Raw genomic sequence first — 16844 nt, forward strand, 5'->3', positions numbered from 1 at the left:
CTGGAGTCCCAAACTTCCCCACGAGGAAGGTGACAAACCCACGGCCAATGGTACATGGCTAGAGCTCTCAGTTGTGTCCTTGCCAGAGCCACTGGTGCCTTTGGCCACCCCCTTGGTGGGGACACCTGGCTCCCCACATGCCACCATTCCAAACTGGGGTCAGGCAGCACCTGAGACATCCTACCAGAGACATCCCTGGGGGGGCACAGAGCAGGACCTGGGAGGAGACAGTGGATGCAGTGGCAGCTCTTGGTGGCCTGTGACATGGTCTGGGTGGCCTTGTCCCTCCTGGGAAGGGATGGCTGGAGGGGACAGCCAGGTGCTGGTGATGGGATGAGCTCCTCCCACAGGCACTGGATCAAGCTGGACTGGGGCTGGATTTGGGTACAGGGGGTTGCACACCCCTGGAGGGGACTTTCGGGTGACAGTGACAGCATGGAACCACTGTGGCTGTGCCAGAGCCACTTCCCTGCCTGGCGAGGGGGTGTCCCAGCTGGTGGCTTGGTCTGGGATGAGTTGCTGGTCAGAGGGGTGACTAAGTGGCCAGTTGGTGCTGTGGCCAGCTGCTGGCTCTTGCCCTAAGGGCAACCAGCAAGTGTCCCAGTGGGTGCGATGTCCCGGACACCACCAGCATCTCTGCACCCAGCTGGGTGAGGAGCTGGGGGCCTCCCATGGGTTTGGGGGTTCTTACTGCAGGGCTGGGGGTCTCCTGGGGTCCTGCTCTCCTGTGGCAGCAGGAGACTGGGGACTGTGGTGTTTCCTAGGTGTGATGGCCACAGTGGATCCCTCACCCCAGCATTCTCAGAGAGTGACAGTGTCCTACTCCCAGAGCAAAGAATCAGCACAGTGGGGTGTCACCAGGGGCAATGTGGTGTCACTAAGGGCAGCGTGACAGCCTGTGAAACCAGACAGGGTGTTAGCCCCTGTCCTTCACTGGGGTACTGAGGAACAGGCAGTCAGGAGCCATCCCAGGAGGGCGGATAGTGCCACTGTCACTACATCCCCCCCCATGTCCCTCTGGAGCCATAAACCATGAGGTTTCCTGGTGGGGGTTCCAGCCTGGATTCTGGGACCCCTTCCCCTGCTGCAGCATCACTGAGGACATCCTTGGGGACATGCCCCCCCAGTCCCACCCCTTCCCTGTCACTCCCCCCTCAGGTCTTTGGGTTCCAGGTCTTCTCCAGCTTCCAAAGCTCACCATCCCCCAAGGATGGAGCTCCCCCACCGTGGGGACCTTAGTTTGGTTCAGAGAAGTGTTGAGGACAGAGGGACAGCACAGGAGGGCCATGGGCTACCCCAGCATGAGCCACCTCACTCTTCCCTGAGGCTGGTTTTACACCAAAGGCAAATCAGCTCCACAGCACCAATGGTCACACGGCTCTGTCACCTGCCTGCCACCACCCTGGCATGACAGTGGCCATGGCCACCAGGCCAGCAAGGGGACACAGCACTTGGGGGCCCTGGTGACATTAGCAGGGATGGCACCAGTCCCAGGGCTGGGGGTACCCACAATGAGGTGGGGACAGCACAAAGGGGGACAACAGTACTGCCCCCATGGGGGTGAGTGAGCTGGTGGGTGCCACCACGGCCAGTGCCACAGCCCCACCCTGGGCAGAGGGACTGTCCCCTCCTGCCTCAGTTTCTGCAGGAGCTCCCAGCCCCCCCGGGGGAGGTGAGCGATTGCCAACAGGCTGGGCAGCGAGCGGGGAAGGATTTATTGACTCACGGCTCGGGGTACATCACAGTTTGAGCTCCCTTCCCGCCTCTGCAGAGGACGTCACCTTGGACTTCCCGGGCAAAAGTGCACAGAGAGGCTTCACAGTTTGATCCCTTTGGGAAAGCAGAACCGAGGCAGTGACAAATGGCAAACGCTACGTTGTATGAAAAAATAATACAAACTCTTCTCTTTAAATATCTTACAGAAAAATGAACCTGAATAAAGAGCATGAAAAGCACCGCGTGGCGCAACCCCCGAGCCCTCCAGGGCAGGGGGACCGAGATGAGCCGCAGCCCCACGTTCCTCTGGAGCACCCGGTGCCCTCCCCGGGGCTGCGCGGTCAGGGCTCACCATGGGCAGCAGAGGTGGCAGGGACTGCTACGTGCCTGTCCCCACACCATGGGGGTGTCTCCCACGACACCTCGCTCGGCCGGGAGTGCCGGCAGCCCCCCGAGCCCAGGGTGCCAGCGGGAGCAGCCTCAGGGAACGGCCGAGGGCGTTGCTACGAGGGTGCCCTGGGGGGCCGCGGGGGTCCCTCCTGTGTCCAAGTGCAAGTTCACGGAAAGCCAAGGCACCGCCGCAAGGCCGCGGCTCTGTCCGGGGAAGCCCGGGGGCTCGGGCGGGGCAGCCCCGCTGTGCAAAGGGGAGGTGAGCCAGGGTGGGGGACACAGGGACGGTCCCCGCGGTGCGGCCAGCCGGGCTGGTCCTGGCGGTCAGAGCTACGGCGTGGGGGGTGCCCAGGGCCATGCGGCCCCGGGGAGAGCCGGCTCCCCGGGGTGGGCAGCGGGGTGGGGGTGCGTCCAGGGGCCCGGGGATCCAGCCCCAGGGTGAGGCAGCCCCAGGAGCGGCTGGTGGTGGGCGCAGCTCCTTCTCCCGTGGCTGCAGAGGGGTGCGGGCGGGGGCTCTACCGCGGGGCTGCGGGCAGCCCCCCCTCCCGCCGGTGCGTCTCCCCGAAGGCTCGGTCCAGCTGCTCCAGCTGGGAGCTCAGCGGCAAGTGGATCTCCAGGTGCATGCGCAGCGTCTCCAGCCACTGTTCCAGCTTGGCGAAGGATGGCCTGAGTGATGAGGGGGACACGTGGCAGCTCCGCTGGCTCTGTCTCCACCCCGTCCCCTGCCCCAGGGACCCCTGGGGGTCTCTATCACCCACCGCTTCTCGGGGTCCAGGTCGCAGCAGCAGACGGCGATGGGGAAGAAGCTGGGGGGGCAGGCGGGGGGGCAGTAGCGCTCCAGGAAGCCCCGGACGTTGAGGCCGAAGTCGGTGGTGCGGGGCAGGTAATCGGGGTCGGCGCTCACCCGGCCAATGATCTAGGGGCAGCAGCAGGAACGGGCGGGCTCAGCACCAAGGGGGGACCTCAACCCCAAACAGGGACCCCTAAGCCCCAAGGGGGAGATGTCCAAGCCCCAGGAGGGAGCCCAAACACAATGAAGAAACCCCAACGCCAAGGGAGAGACCCCAACACAGAGACCCTTAACCGAAGGAGAGAGGTCCCAGCTCCAAGGGAGGACTCCAAGTCTAAGAGGGGGAACTCAAGCACAATGAGGACCTCAACCCCAAAAGGGAGACCCCAACCCCAAGGGGGAGAACTTTACTCTGGAGGGGAACACAAACACAATGAGGACTCCAAGCCCTAGGGAAACCCCAAGCCCAAGGGAAAAGGCTCCAATCCTAAGTGGAGACTCTAAGAGACTCTAAACATCCTAACCCCAAGGGGGATACCCCAGCCTTGGGGAAGTGACCCCAAACACCATGAGGACCCCAGTGCTCATGGCAGACCCCAGCCCCAGGGGCACTTGCCTCGCATAGGACGATGCCAAAGGAGAAGATGTCCACCTTCTCATCATAGCTCCTCCCTGCAGACACAGACAGGGTCAGGCCATGTCACACATCCTGTCCCAAGCCCACCCCCTCTGTCCCCCTTTGCCTGGGGACAGAGCCCTGGCTGGCCACATTCCCCTCACCATTGATCATCTCAGGGGCCATCCAGTAGGGGTTCCCCACCACCGTGTAGCGTTTTTTGCGGTCTGGTTTCTTCAGGTTCTTGAGATGTTCGGGCTGGTTCTTCTCATCCACCATCAGCCGCGCCAGCCCAAAGTCAGCCACCACCACACTCTTGTTCTGGGGGGCACAGGGAGGGGTGAGGCCTGGGGGAGCCACACAGGGACTGAGAGCCCCAGCTAGGCTGGGGGAAGGCAGCACCAAGGTGGGACTCACCTCCCGCACGAGGCAGTTGTGAGAGTTGAGGTCACGGTGGATGATGTTCATGGAGTGGAGGTAGGCCTGTGGGAAGGGTGGGCTGAGAGCAGGGGCACCCCCAACGCCATGGTCCTCCCCACTCACCAGTGCCCCTCCCATCCACCCATCCCATGGCGGCACCCACCATGCCAGCGGCGATGTCCTTGGCAAAGCTGACTCGCTGGCTCCAGGGGTACTGGCTGTCCTGGGGGGCAGGAGGGGGAATTTGCCAGGAAATGGAAAAAGAAGAGGGATCCCTCAGCCACACTGGGGCTGTGGGGTGGTGGGGGACCAACCTGCCTCCCCCAGTGCTCACCATGCTCTTGATGAGGCTCCTTAAGGTGCCCCCTTTGATGTACTCTGTGATGAAGTTGAGCCTTTTCTCCTTGTAGAGCACCCCAATGAACTTGAGCACGTTGGGGTGCTCCAGGCAGCGCATCACCTTCACCTGCAGGAGACCCCCCCCCCCAGTCCCGTGTCCATGACACCCCAAGGCTCCTGCTCCCCCTGACAGAGCTGCTGCTCATAGGTTCAGTGGGCAGGGCTGCACCCCTGGGGCCTGGTCACCCCTGTCCAGGGGTGTGCCCAGGTGGGGCCAGGATCAGACAGACCCATCCCTGGTGTCCCCGCAGCCTGGGGGATTAAGGACAGGGGACCCTCACCTCTTTGAGGAAGGTCCTCTGGGTCTCCTCATCGAAGCGGATCAGCTCCTTCATGACCATCACCTCGCCTGTCTCCCGATGTGTCACCTGGCCGGGAGTGCAGGGACTCAGCCACCCCCCTCCATCCTGGGGAGACGAGACCCCCACACTCATGCCCCCTGCCCACCTTGATGGCCTGGCCGAAGCAGCCCTTGCCCAGCACCTCTCCGTGGATGAGGTCTGAGGGGCGGAAGATGCGGTGGGCACGGGACACGACGCGCAGGGACTCGGAGCGCCCAATGTCCTTGCGCTGGGACGCGGGAGAGCCCACGGAGCCCGAGCCTGGGGACTTGTCCGTGCTGCAGCTCCTCCTGCAGGATGGATGGGCAGAGGTGAGCGTGCGGGGGGACACCCAGCAGGGGCAGGGGCAGGAGGTGGCCTCACGTGACAGCGCGCTGGCGCATGGCAGCGGGGTCCCCGCAGGGCATGGGGGCTGGCGAGCGCAGGGGGCTGCACAGGGCGGGCAGGGGGCTGCCGGCCAGCCCTGGCTCCTGGCCCAGGGGCTCGTGGGGGTCGTGCTCGATGGTTAGCTGCAGCAGGCGGCTCGTCTCCTGGATCAGCAGGTCGATCTGCAGAGGGAAATGGCGATGGGGTGGGTCTGGGGACTTGGCGGAAGTGGGGCTGGCTGGGGTGTGACAGGGGGACCGTACCTCGTCCAGGGGGACGTGGCCGATGGGGGTCCCGTTGATCTCCAGGATGCGGTCACCAACGTGGATGGAGTTCTTCATGTCAGGGCTGATGCAGTCCGGGTCCACCCTGTAGGGACAGTGGGGTCAGACCCCCGACACGGTCACCATCAGGGGGTTGTGCTAGAACACTCCCAATGGGTGTGTCAGACCCCACTGTCACCTCCTGAACAGAGACATGCTGGCACAGTCTCCACAAGCCACCCCAACCACACAGCGACATGCATGGTACCTAGAACCCACTCTGGCATATGAGGCAATGCCAGATGGCCAGGGACACACCAGCACAGCCCCCACAAACCCCCCTGCAGTTGGGGACATGCCACCACAGTCCCAACAGGCCACCCCTAGACAATGCTGACAACTCAGCACCATCCCTCCTCCTCCCACCCCAAAAGGTTTCCCTGGGATGGATCCCAGGGGCAGAAGGAGCATGGGATGCCCCAGCCCTGGGGAGGGGACAGTGGCAGAGGGGACAGGGACGCACTCTCGGACGCGCACGGTGCGCGGGTGCTCGGTGCCGCAGCCCTGGTCGATGGAGACGGAGAAGCCACGCTTGCCATCGGAGCAGGCGGGGATGGACACGAGGGTGACGGTGTGAGGGATGCGGGAGGCCGGGGAGTCCGGCAGGATCTGCTCGATCACCGGTGTCACCACCATCTGGTAGTAGCAGTGGCCGCTGTGGGGAGCAGAGCAGGACGGTGGGCGGGGGTGCCAGGGGACACGTCCCCCCGGTCTCCCCAGAGCAGACGTACCAGTAGAGCTTGGAGCGCTCCACCAGCGCGTAGGTGTCCCCGTCCCCGATGAAGGCGCGGCAGTTGAGGCAGCTGAAGCACTCGGGGTGATACTTCTGCTCCCCGGCCACCTGCAGGCAATGCCATCAGCCCTGGACCCCCTGCCCAGGCACTGAGGGCAGGGCTGGGGCTCGGAGTGGCCTGGGAGCACCCACGGGTGTACTGGGGTCATGGGTAGAGGAGGCTGAGCTGTGGGATCGTGGGGACAGAAGTGCCACCAAGCTGGGGGTGGCTGCAGGAACATCTCCCACCACCCTGAGCTTCTCCCCTGCATTACCCAACCTCTGCAAGGCCCTCCAGGGTCCCCTAAAATGTAGAGGACACCCCTGACACACCCAGTGGTGCTGAGGGTCTGCACCCCTTCCCCATCTCCCCTGCTCCCCAGGAGCTTAGCCATGGCACAAGGCTCCATGTCCTACCCCTGGGGACCCCGTGGTGCTCACCATGACCAGCCCCTTGGTGATCTGCTCGGAGCAGCCGTGGCACAGCTCCCCGAAGCGTGTCCAGTAATCCTTCTTGCAGTACAGGCGCCCATCCTTCTCATAGTACTGGTGGGACAGGGAGGCCCCACACTCGCAACACCTGCAGCAGGGACAGGGACACCCTTGTTACCTTGTCCCCACTGTCACCCTGGGGCACAGCCAGTGCTTGCCCACTCCACAGCTCTCTGGGCAAGCTGCTTCCCTCACTTCCTATGTAGCTGCAGGGCCACTGCATCAATGTGTCACCATTCCCCAGGGTGACAGCAGATGATTCCAGGGGTGTGACAGTGCAGGCTGGGGCTGCAGGGACATGTGGGGACACAGGGGTGGACAAGGGAGGGGACGTGGGGCAGGGAGAGGCATGAGGAGGGAAGCGCCAGCCCTGCATGGATGTGCCAGCCTGGACAAAGACACAAAGAGGGATGTACCAGACTGGTGACAGACATGCCACCCTGGTGGCAGACGTGCCAGGCTGGCACAGGCTTACAGAGGGATAAGACAGACTGGTCACAAGTGTGGCAGCCTGGTCACAGAGAGAGGGACATCCCACCCTGGTGACAGATACACAGAAGGGCATGTCTCTCTATCCATGACTAGGGTGACATGCCAGTCTGGTCACAGACATACAGAGGAAAGTCCCACCCTGATCATGGGTCTGTCACCCTGCTCACAGATGTGACAACCCGGTCATGGGCACACAGAGGAACATGTCACCCTAATCACGGACAGAGGGATGTCCAGCCTTGGTCACAGACACACACTGGGATGTGCCAGCCTGGTGAGGGACGCGCCAGCCTGGTCACAGATACACAGAGGGATGTGCCAGACTTGCCACGGACATGACACTGTGGTGACAGACATGCCAGTCTGCATGTGTCTCTGGCACAGACACACAGAGAGATGTCCCAGCCTGGTCAGGGATGTGCCAGCCTGGTCAGGGACAGAGGGACATGCCCCCTTGGTCACAAACTCCCTACCCTGACACAGACAGCCAGAGGGACACGCCAGCCTGGCCAGGGACATGCCAGCCTTGAGACAACCTGCAAGGGACACAGGGCACAGGGGGTGGGGGAGCTGCCTGGGGGGGTGCAGGGGGTGACAACAGTAGGGTGTGCCCGGGGCTGCAGAGGGGCCTGCCAGTTTTGGGATACAGCAGCAGGGGTGCACATCAGACTGCGCAGGAGGGGACAGGGGTACCAGAGAGGATTTGTATGGGGGTGTGGGAGTGGCTGGGGGGTGCAGAAGGGGAGCCACAGAGGATTTTCTATATAGGAGTGCTGAATGGGTGCAGGGGATGCTGTGGGAGTGGTGCAGGCTGCAAGGGAGATCCTCATGGGAGGGGGGTTGAGGGGGTGCAGGGGAGCTGTAGGGGATTTCCTGTAGGGGATTTGCAGTACGGGGGTGCTGTAGGGTGCAGGGTTGCTGCAGAACACTCTGCAGGGGATGCTGGGGGGTGCCCGGGGACTGTCGCAGTCCCCCTCCCCCGCCCCCGGCCACGCAGGTGGAATACCAACCAGCGGTGACGTCACGGCACGGAGTTTCCCCACCCCATGACGTCACTGCACGAGGACTCCCCCTCCGATGGCGCAGCACGAAACCTCCCCTGGGCTGGGGGCGGGGGCGGGGGGAGGAGGAGGAGGAGGAGGGAGAAGAGGAGCAGCAGGGGGAGAAGGAGAGGGAAAAGGAGGGGGAAACGTAGGACAAGGGGAAGGGGAGGGGGAGAAGAAGGAGGGAGGGAGGAGGAAGAAGAGCAGGAGCAGGAGGAGGAAGGCTTTCAGCAAGCCCAGTGCTGCCGGAAGCCGCTCATCCGGGGGGACCGGATCCAGCTGCGGCCCTGCAGTGGTTTTGCTCTGGCTAACGGCCCCGAGAGGGGGTGCCGAGCATAGGAGACACAGGCTGAGCCCCCCGGGGCTCCCTGGGATACAGAGCCCATCCTGACCCGCTCCCACTTCAATCCCACTCCCACTCACTTGGCTCCAGCGCTCAGGACGCGGCTCTTCCTCAGCACCGCTGCCAGCATCCTCCTCCACCGAGATGGACGCACCCCGGGGACAACCCTGGGCACCCCCAGCCCCGCAGGGAACCCTGTCAGGTCCCAGGCACCCCTGTGTGCCCCGACCCGGGCCCTTTCTCCTTCTGCTTCTCGGGGCTCCAACAGCTGGAGCTGCCGGGAGGGCTCGAGTGAAAGAGGAAACTGGGAGGGAGGAGGGCGGGTGACATCAGCCACGCACCCTGTCACCCTGCAGGAGGGGACAGCGAGGGACAGGCAGCAGAGCCCTCTGCCAGGCCTGGCCTCAGCCAGAGCACCCCCATGGGTGCCAGGAGCCACAGCCACGCTCCAGCGAGTGACACCGCGAGGGCCGCACGCATGTCCCTGCCATGGCTGGAACAGGAGAGAGCACTGTCCCTGTCCCTGCAGAGCATCCCACTGTCCCCGCTGCCATCCCGGTGTCCCTATGGCCATCCTTTCCAGCGTCCATGACACCATCCATCCCGATGCCCCTAATGTCATCCCGGTGTCCCCAGCGCCATCCACCCCAGCGTCCCCGCTGTCCGTGGAGGGTCCCACCTGAAGCAGTCGGCGTGCCAGTCAGCCTTCAGTGCCTGCAGGTACTGCCCATCGTAGATGCCCTGCCCGCAGCTCGCACACACCGGCAGGTCGGTCCCTGCAGGCGGGGAACATGAGGGGACAGCGCTGTCACCCCACCAGCTGGCCCCGGCCACCCACAGCAGCAGCCGGGATGAAATCCCTCTGCCCGGGGTGGTGAATTCCATCCCCCACCCACTGATCCCACAACGGGTCAAGGTCATGGCACCCATGGCCCCAGGGCTGGCGACAGGGCAGGGGTGGGATGGGGGCACATGGTGGTGCAGGATGGGGGCAGAGGGGGCAGGATGGGGGCACAGAGTGTAGGGAGGGTGAAGAGGGGCAGGACGGGTGTGCCAAGGGATCCAGGGAGGCTGGTGGGGTGTCGGATGGGTGGTGGGTGCATGGGGGAACAGCAGGATGAGTGCTGGGGGTGCTGGGGGACACAGGGGGTGCAGAGTGGGTGATGGAGGATGCAGAAGGACACCTAGGGATGCTGCATGGATGCTGGGTGATGAATGGGGGGGACAGAGGGGGATGCTGGAGGGTTGCTGGGGGATGCAGGAGAGCACAGAGGGGCGCAGAGGGTGCTGGGGCATACACAGCGCATGGGGGGACAGGGGGTGCAGGATGGGGGATGAATGGGGGACACACAGAGGGGTGCAGGGTGGCTGACACAGAGGGGTGCAGGGTGGCTGCAGGGGGGTACAAGTTCTTGGGGTATGTGGGGAGGTATGAGGGGCCCAGTGAGTGCAGAGGGGAAGGAAGGCATAGCAGGGATCTGGGGGTGCAGAAGGGATGCAGGCTGGAGGGGATAGGGGGTGCAGGAGGAGCACACAGAGTGTGCAGGGGGAGATGGGGAGGTGTGGGGGTGCAGGGGGGATGTGGAAGTGCAGGAGGGGATGCAGGCTGGACAGGGCTGCAGCAGAAGATGTGGGGTGCTGGGAGGGTGCAGGCAGGGATGCAGGCTGGATGCACAGTTATTGACAAGGAGGATGGGGGAGATTTCGGGGTGCAGGGGGAATGGAGTTGGGTGGCAATACAAGGAAGGATGGGGGGATGGAGGCTTAACTGGGAGAACAGGGAAGATCTGGGAGTGCAGAGGGGACGCAGGGTGAGCAGGGGCTGTGCAGGGACATTTGGGGGCATGAGGAGGATGCAGGCTGGACGAGGTGCAGGGGGATGCAGGCCAGGGGAGCAATGTAGGGTGGGGTGCAGTGGAGGATGCAGCGGGTGCTGTGGGCTGGATGAGTGAGAGGTGCAGGGGGTGATTTGCGGGTGCAAGAGGGATGCAGGGTGGCTGGGGAGTGCAGGGGACGTGTGGGGGGGCACGGGGGATGTAAGGTGCGGGACGGGCATTTCAGAGGGGGATGTAGGGGTGGAGGGTGATGCAGGGGAGCTGTGAGGAAGGTGCAGGCCGGATGGGGGGGCACAGGACATCAGGGCGCAAGGGGGATGCAGACCAGAGAGGGATGCAGTGGGGGATGCAGGGGGGGATGCGGGCACACGGGGACATTTGGGGATGCAGGGGTGATGCGGGCTGGGTGGGGAGTGCAGGGGGCGTGCTGGGGGTGCAAGGGTGCGGGATGGGGATGCTGAGGAGAACGCAGGGGCGCGGGGACAGTGGGGAGGCTGGGGGCCAGTGGAGGCTGGCGGGGAGGACGCGGGCAGGATGCGGGGGGCTGCAGGCCGGCGGGAGGGTCCGCAAGAGCCGGGCTGGGGGGTCCCGGGGCCCGAGCGGCGGCGGAAGCGCTGAGTCAGCCGGGGGGGCTCGGGGGGGTCACGCACCTTCGTCCTCTCCCATAGGCTCGTCCCTCCAGGTGCAGCACAGCAGCATCAACCTCATGCAGGCGCGCTGGCGGCGCCGCGCCGCGCCGGGCCTGTGGCGGAGGCGGTGGCGGTCCCCGCGCGGGCGCAGCCCCGGTCGGGCCCCCCCGGCCCTGCCGCTGCCGCTGCGGCTCCGGGCGGCACCGCGGCGCCTGCACCGCGCCTGCGCGGCCCGGGCCGGGGCGGGGCCGCGGGAGCACGGGGCGGGGCCGGGGCAGGACTGGGCGGGGCGAGTCCGGGGCGGGGCCAGTGTGGGTGTGGTCGGGTGGGCGTGGCCGGCAGGGAATGGCGAGGAATGGTGGCGGTCAGGGCCGGGGCCGAGGTTCGGGGTGCGCTACCGAGCCCGGGGGGATGCGCAGTTCACGGGGCGATGGCGCCGTCCTCACCCTCCCCTGGCCATCACGGGTGTCCCCACACGCCGCGGTGTCCCCCGCTGCGCCAGGCCAGCCCCATGTGCAGGGCACGGGTGTCGCCACACCCTCTACTGGTCAGCACGGGTGTCCCCTCGTGCCCCAGGCTCTCGCTATGATCAGGGCACAGGTGTTCCCATTTGCTCTGGGATGTCACCGTGGGGCATCACATGGATGTCTCTATCATTCCCCACGTTGTCACCATGGGATAGAGCACGGACCTCATCCTGGGTCCCGGGCTTGTAACTGTGGGTTAGGTTATGGATGTCCCCTTCATTCCCTGCGCTGTTCCCATGGAATGGCACATGGATGTCACCCCCTGGGCTGTCACCAAGGGCAGGCACAGGCCCGTTGGTCCTCAAGCTGTCACCAGGGCACAAGGCACAAACATTTTCCTGGCCCCCCGGCCCCCATTGTGAGTCAGAGCACAGACTTTTTCACGGGTTTCGAGGCTGGTACACTAGGACAGGGCAGAGATGTCCCCAACACCTCAGGCCAGGGCACAGACCGCCCTCTGGGACCCTGAGTTGTCACTGTGGGAAAAGGCACGGGGCACCCGTAGGTCCAAAGCTGTGCCCCCACCCTTCCCCTGTGTCCCAGGGCTGTGACCATGCAGTGGGACAAGCAACAGCCCTGTAGCAAGGACCCAGCACGTTTCCAGGCTTGTGCAGTGCCACGGGCTGGGGTGAATCCCTGCATCATTGCCACCGCCACGGGGAGGGGTCATGGACATGGGACACAGGTTGGAGCCAGAATCCTTTAAAAACTTGTCCTTTATTAGTCTGTCAGAAGCGAGTCCCTCTGTATAGGGCGTCCCACCCAGTTATAGCAAAGTGAGCAACGTGAAGGGACTGAGCCCCTCCTGCCCGCGGCCCCCCCCAAACCGGGGGGAGCGCAGGGACTGGGGTGGGGGCCAGGCTGATGGGGCCATCCCTCCCCGCACAGCCCCCGCCGCCGGCATCCCCTCCTCTCCCTCCCTTCCTCCAATATGGGGTGCCCCTCATCCTGTGTCCCCCCCGCGGGTCAGCTCTGGGGCTGGGCAGGGGCGCGACAGCCCAGTCCCCCCCAAATCCCGCAGAGAGCGATAGCACCAAGGGGGACGGCTGCTCCCCGCAGTTTATTCCGCGCTCCCTGCCGGGACCGAGGGGCGGGGGGGGCCGGACGCTGCCGGGGAACGCGGGGTCCCTCCGGGGAACGCGGGGCCGGGCACGGCCCCGGGATGGACGGGGAGGTCCGGGGCTTGAGGAGAGGGTGTCTCAGCTTTGCTTCGGATTTACATTCTGGACCATGCAGTAGCACCAAAGTTCATGAGGTGATCGGTGACGGAGCGTTACTTCCGCTTCCTCCCGCAGTACTTCCCTGCCGCGCAGCCCGCGCCTGCCACGGGGGATGCGGGTGAGCCCTCCCTGCGAGCCCCCCGCAGGGATGCCACCGGCACGGGGGGCACGACCAGCCCCTGCGAGCTGGAGACTGCACTCACCTCTAAAGCCCAGGGCACCCAGAGCTCCTCCGTAGGGCTTGGGGGGCTTCCCTGCAGCGGAAAGGCGGAGCAGGATGAGCGGCACCCCCGCGGGGATACGCGCCGCCACCCCAAAACACCCCGGGGGAAGAATGGATACTCACCACCGAATCCTAGGCCGCCGACCCCACCTGAAAGGAGAGCGAAGCCCTCAGCATCACGGGGCACCCCCATTTCTCTGCCCCACACCCCCCAGCCAGCCCCCCCGGCTGAGCAGTGTCCCCGGGGTCCCTCCCCGGCCCGCGGCCGTGTCTCCGTGGGCTGGCCGGGCCCCGACACAGGCCCCGGGTGTGTGCTCAGGTGCCGAGCTGGCGGTGGTACCTGGAAATACCGGTGATACGCCGAAGCCGGGAACTCCAACGCCTAGGGAAAAACCAACAGCCAGTGACAGCCGGTGACAGCAGTGCCACTCTAGCGTGGGCTGGGGACAACCTGGCTAGGATCCCTTGCTTACTCCAGGGACAGGAGCTGATGCAAAAGCCGCCGTCCCCACCCTGGCACCTCTCGGGCTTCCCAGTGCTCTCCCAGGCAGCCAGGTGCCCAGCAGGGAATGGCAGCTGCGTGGGGACAGCAAGCAGGGACGAGTGTGGCAGGATAGGGTACACACTCCCACGTCAGCCCCAAACTGCAGCACTCACCTAGCTGCAGCCCCCCAGCACCAAAACCTGCAGGTGGGTGAGCCCCAGTGAGGGTGGGGAGCGTGAGCACAGCCATGGGAATGTGAATGGGGACAGGGACTGGAGTCACTCCTCCAGCCCCTCTGGCTGTCCCTTACCTGGCTTGGGAGGTTTCCCAGCAGCTCCTGGATACAAGAGTCCCAAGTCAGAGGGGAGCACCAGTGCAGCCCCTGCCTGGACTCACTGTGCCAGGGCCACACCCAGACCCTTCAAGAGGGGCCCAGAGGGTCCTAGGAGGGAACTGCATCTCTACACGTTGGGGACAGGGTACAGTACCATCCCCTGTTCCCGTGGCATGGGCAAGGCTGGGGCTATGGCCCTCAGTCCCTGCTCAACAATGGCAATCCCTTTGGATCACCCCCTGGGAACAGGGCAGGTGACAAACAGGACAGGGGACAGTGACAGGGCAGGGTGGGATTGTACTGTGAGACTGGGAGGGGACAGAAGTGACCCATAGACTCCCTTTCCTTTTCATGGCTCTGCCAGCACTCTGCTGCTGCTGCTGCTGCTCCCTGCAGCCCAGCCCTGGGGAGCCCTATGCCGGGACCAGCATCACTCACCGAGGCCACCAACTCCGAGCCCACCGACTCCAAGGCCACCTACAAGGAGTAGCCCGGATGAGCACCAGCAGGGACAGACAGTGTCCCCAGTGTCTGACCCACTCCTCACCTGCTCCCAAGTGTGCTCATCCTTTCTAGGGCAGCCCCGCTCCCTCTGTGCCCAGAGAGAGCATCCCTCCAGCTCCACCCCTCTAGGGGAGCATCCCTCTGCCTGCACATCCTCCCTGCCTGGGCTCAGCTCCTGCCAGCACTTACCTGGGAGGCCACCAACCCCTGGGACTCCAACCCCAGGAACACCTGCCAGAGAGACACCATTAACACCTGTTCCCCACAGCCTGGCACCCCCAGCTCAGAGCACCCCCAGCCACTGCCCAACCTGCTGGGGTGGCCTTGGCACCCATGCTGGGAGTCCCCAGCACCCATCTCACAGTACCCAGAGGGGCTTCAGCCCCTGCATGACACATGAAGGAGAAAATTGTCCTCAGCAAGTCCAGGGCAGGGGGTACAGGTGGCACTTTGCACCCATGGGTGACAGCACACCACTTCCCACACCTGGGCCATCGGGTCGAAGTGGGCACGCAGGGGACAGGAAGAGAGGTCAGCACCCCAATGGCCACAGGAGAAGGGTGCCTGGGGACAGTTTGAGGTGGCCCTGGGGCAGGGGGCAGGGGTACGTACCGAATTTGGGAGGTTTAGCACCAGGCTGCACCCCTACTTGGGGGATGCCTGCAAAGTGAGTGAGGACACCACTGTTAGGACAGTCACACCCACACCGCTGTCATGTGCCACCACCCTCCATCCCACTCTCATCCGTCCCTGCCACCCCTTCATGTGGCTCGGTGGCTTTTAGCATTCCCAACCACCACTGTCCCCAAGCAGGGCGGGACAAGGCACATACCTGCCCCGGGAAGGATGCCAGTTCCAGGTACTCCCACCCCTGGCACCAAGCCAGGCACACCACCAACACCGGGTGTCACTCCGGGCACTCCGCCCACGCCAGGCACCACCCCTGGCACCCCTCCAACCCCAGCACCTGCGGAGAGAGGGGTGAGAGATCCCATGCTCATGTGGGATGATGTGCCAGGCCTGGGTGCCCATGCCCAGCATCCCCTGCACCGGTCAGTGCCACGCCAGGGCTGGCAGGGAGCCTGAGTGGCTCCCCAGGCTGACTCACCAAATTTGGCTGCCTTGGCTGCTGCTTTGGCCGCTGCTGCTGGACCTCCAACACCTGGGCAGAGAGAGCAAGGGGGGTCAGACCCTGTGGAGGCCTCACAGCAAATCTGGGCAGAGCCCATCTCTCAGGCCTTGTCTGCAGCCCTCCAGGGGACACTGCTGAGGTTCTCCTCAAGCCTGTCCTGCCCCCAGATGTGCCCCCACACCAGCCAGGCTGCCCTCACCCTCGCCTTCCTCCTCCTCACCTGGGACACCTCCAACACCAGGAACCAGCCCACCTACTCCAGGAACCAGGCCACCCACGCCAGGAGCCAGGCCACCCACGCCGGGAGCTAGGCCACCCACGCCGGGAGCCAGGCCACCAGCTCCTGCAAGGAGAAAGAGAAGGACTGGGGCTTCAGCTCGGGAGGAAACATGGTAGAAGGAGTTGGATGAGAAGGCATGGCAGGCTGGGGGGGATGGGTGGTGGATGGATTATGAGATGGATATGTGGCTGCATGAGGACTGGTTGAAATGATGGTAGGATGGATGAATGGTTGGATGGACGGTGAGATGGATGAACGAGTGGATGCTGAGATAGACACATGGATGGTGGGATGGCCAGATGGATGGATGGATGGAGGGGTGGTGAGATGGATGTGTGTGTGGAGAGTGGTTGAACGGATCATGGGATGGATGAACGGAGGGATGATGAGGTGCACTAATGGTTGAAGGGATGGTGAGATGGATATGTGGATAGATGGGTGGATATGTGGATGCATGTGGAGTGACTGAATAGATGAGTGGAGGAGGTACAGATGGATGGACAGAGAAGGGGACAGATGGACACTGAGGTGGTCTTGTGGCTGGGTGGGCAGAATGGGGTATGAATGGACCGAAGTATTAGAAGGTGGCAAACTTGGATGCTCCACGGGCCTCAGCTCTCTAGAAAGCAGCCCTGACACAGCCAGAACCTCATCCCACATTCAGCCCTTCGGGGAGCTAGTCCCTCACCCCAACCCCCAGGGACCCCAGGCACTGCTGGGCCTGAGCCCCAAAAGGGGAGCAGCCTGGGGTGGGGATGAGCTGGACAGGACATGTGGGATAACCCCAGAGAAATCCCAGCTTACCGTACTTGGCGGCCTTGGCGGCTGCTTTGGCAGCAGCTGCTGGACCTCCTGCGGGACAGGGAGTGAGAAGGTCAGGAATGTGTCCCACCAGCACTGCTGGGGACATCCGAGCATCCCTTGGGCACCATCTCACCTGGAATGCCGACCCCAGGCACCAGACCGGGCACGCCAACACCTGGCACACCCACTCCAGGAACACCCACTCCAGGAACACCCACTCCAGGAACGCCCACTCCAGGAACGCCAACACCGGGCACGCGTCCTGCTCCTGCAGAGAGGTTCAGGGATGTGTCCAAGAGGGAAGACTCCACAGCAGGAATCCCACTGACCTCCACAGCACCGGGGTGTCCCCACCTCTCCTGTGTGCCA

At 64.3% G+C, this 16844-nt stretch overlaps 2 protein-coding genes across 3 annotated transcripts in view; both read right to left on the bottom strand.

Annotated features, from left to right (window-relative positions):
• Window positions 1-1692: 1692 nt before the first annotated feature.
• LIMK1 (LIM domain kinase 1) lies at window positions 1693-11187 on the bottom strand. Of its 2 annotated transcripts, XM_038158365.1 has the most exons (16): window positions 10989-11187; window positions 9183-9279; window positions 6575-6713; window positions 6093-6202; window positions 5825-6016; window positions 5302-5407; window positions 5036-5220; window positions 4779-4962; window positions 4613-4699; window positions 4267-4398; window positions 4096-4155; window positions 3930-3995; window positions 3677-3833; window positions 3513-3568; window positions 2865-3022; window positions 1693-2772 (listed from the first exon to the last, which is right to left on the bottom strand). In XM_038158365.1, exons 1-16 carry the CDS (start codon window positions 11044-11046, stop codon window positions 2622-2624), a joined length of 1938 nt encoding a protein of 645 aa, XP_038014293.1. In that variant the 5' UTR covers window positions 11047-11187; the 3' UTR covers window positions 1693-2621. The 2 variants fall into 2 exon arrangements, with proteins under 2 accessions (XP_038014293.1, XP_038014292.1); XM_038158364.1 differs by lacking the exons at window positions 9183-9279; window positions 10989-11187 and adding an exon at window positions 8584-9139.
• Window positions 11188-12192: 1005 nt separating this feature from the next.
• Window positions 12193-16844, bottom strand: part of ELN (elastin) — a 122118-nt gene continuing 117466 nt past the window's right edge. Inside the window, exons 36-48 of the mRNA XM_038158450.1 lie at window positions 16609-16743; window positions 16476-16523; window positions 15612-15734; window positions 15368-15421; window positions 15092-15226; window positions 14872-14919; window positions 14449-14490; window positions 14194-14232; window positions 13732-13758; window positions 13278-13319; window positions 13061-13087; window positions 12918-12968; window positions 12193-12814 (exon numbers count right to left, since the gene is read on the bottom strand). Of these exons, the coding sequence (XP_038014378.1) occupies window positions 12768-12814; window positions 12918-12968; window positions 13061-13087; window positions 13278-13319; window positions 13732-13758; window positions 14194-14232; window positions 14449-14490; window positions 14872-14919; window positions 15092-15226; window positions 15368-15421; window positions 15612-15734; window positions 16476-16523; window positions 16609-16743 (818 nt within the window). The 3' untranslated portion in view covers window positions 12193-12767. The remainder of the gene's footprint in view (window positions 12815-12917; window positions 12969-13060; window positions 13088-13277; window positions 13320-13731; window positions 13759-14193; window positions 14233-14448; window positions 14491-14871; window positions 14920-15091; window positions 15227-15367; window positions 15422-15611; window positions 15735-16475; window positions 16524-16608; window positions 16744-16844) is intronic.

This window comes from Motacilla alba, chromosome 19 (genome assembly GCF_015832195.1).
Source record: "Motacilla alba alba isolate MOTALB_02 chromosome 19, Motacilla_alba_V1.0_pri, whole genome shotgun sequence".
Taxonomy (NCBI): domain Eukaryota; kingdom Metazoa; phylum Chordata; class Aves; order Passeriformes; family Motacillidae; genus Motacilla; species Motacilla alba.

Coding starts and splice junctions, on each gene's coding strand:
- LIMK1 (XM_038158364.1), bottom strand. CDS start 9,125: ATGACATTAGGGGCATCGGGATGGATGGTGTCATGGACGCTGGAAAGG. Junction 6,714..8,583: donor GTCCTGAGCGCTGGAGCCAA/GTGAGTGGGAGT, acceptor TCCCTGCTGCAG/GTGTTGCGAGTGTGGGGCCT. Junction 6,017..6,092: donor GAGCGCTCCAAGCTCTACTG/GTACGTCTGCTC, acceptor TGCTCCCCACAG/CGGCCACTGCTACTACCAGA.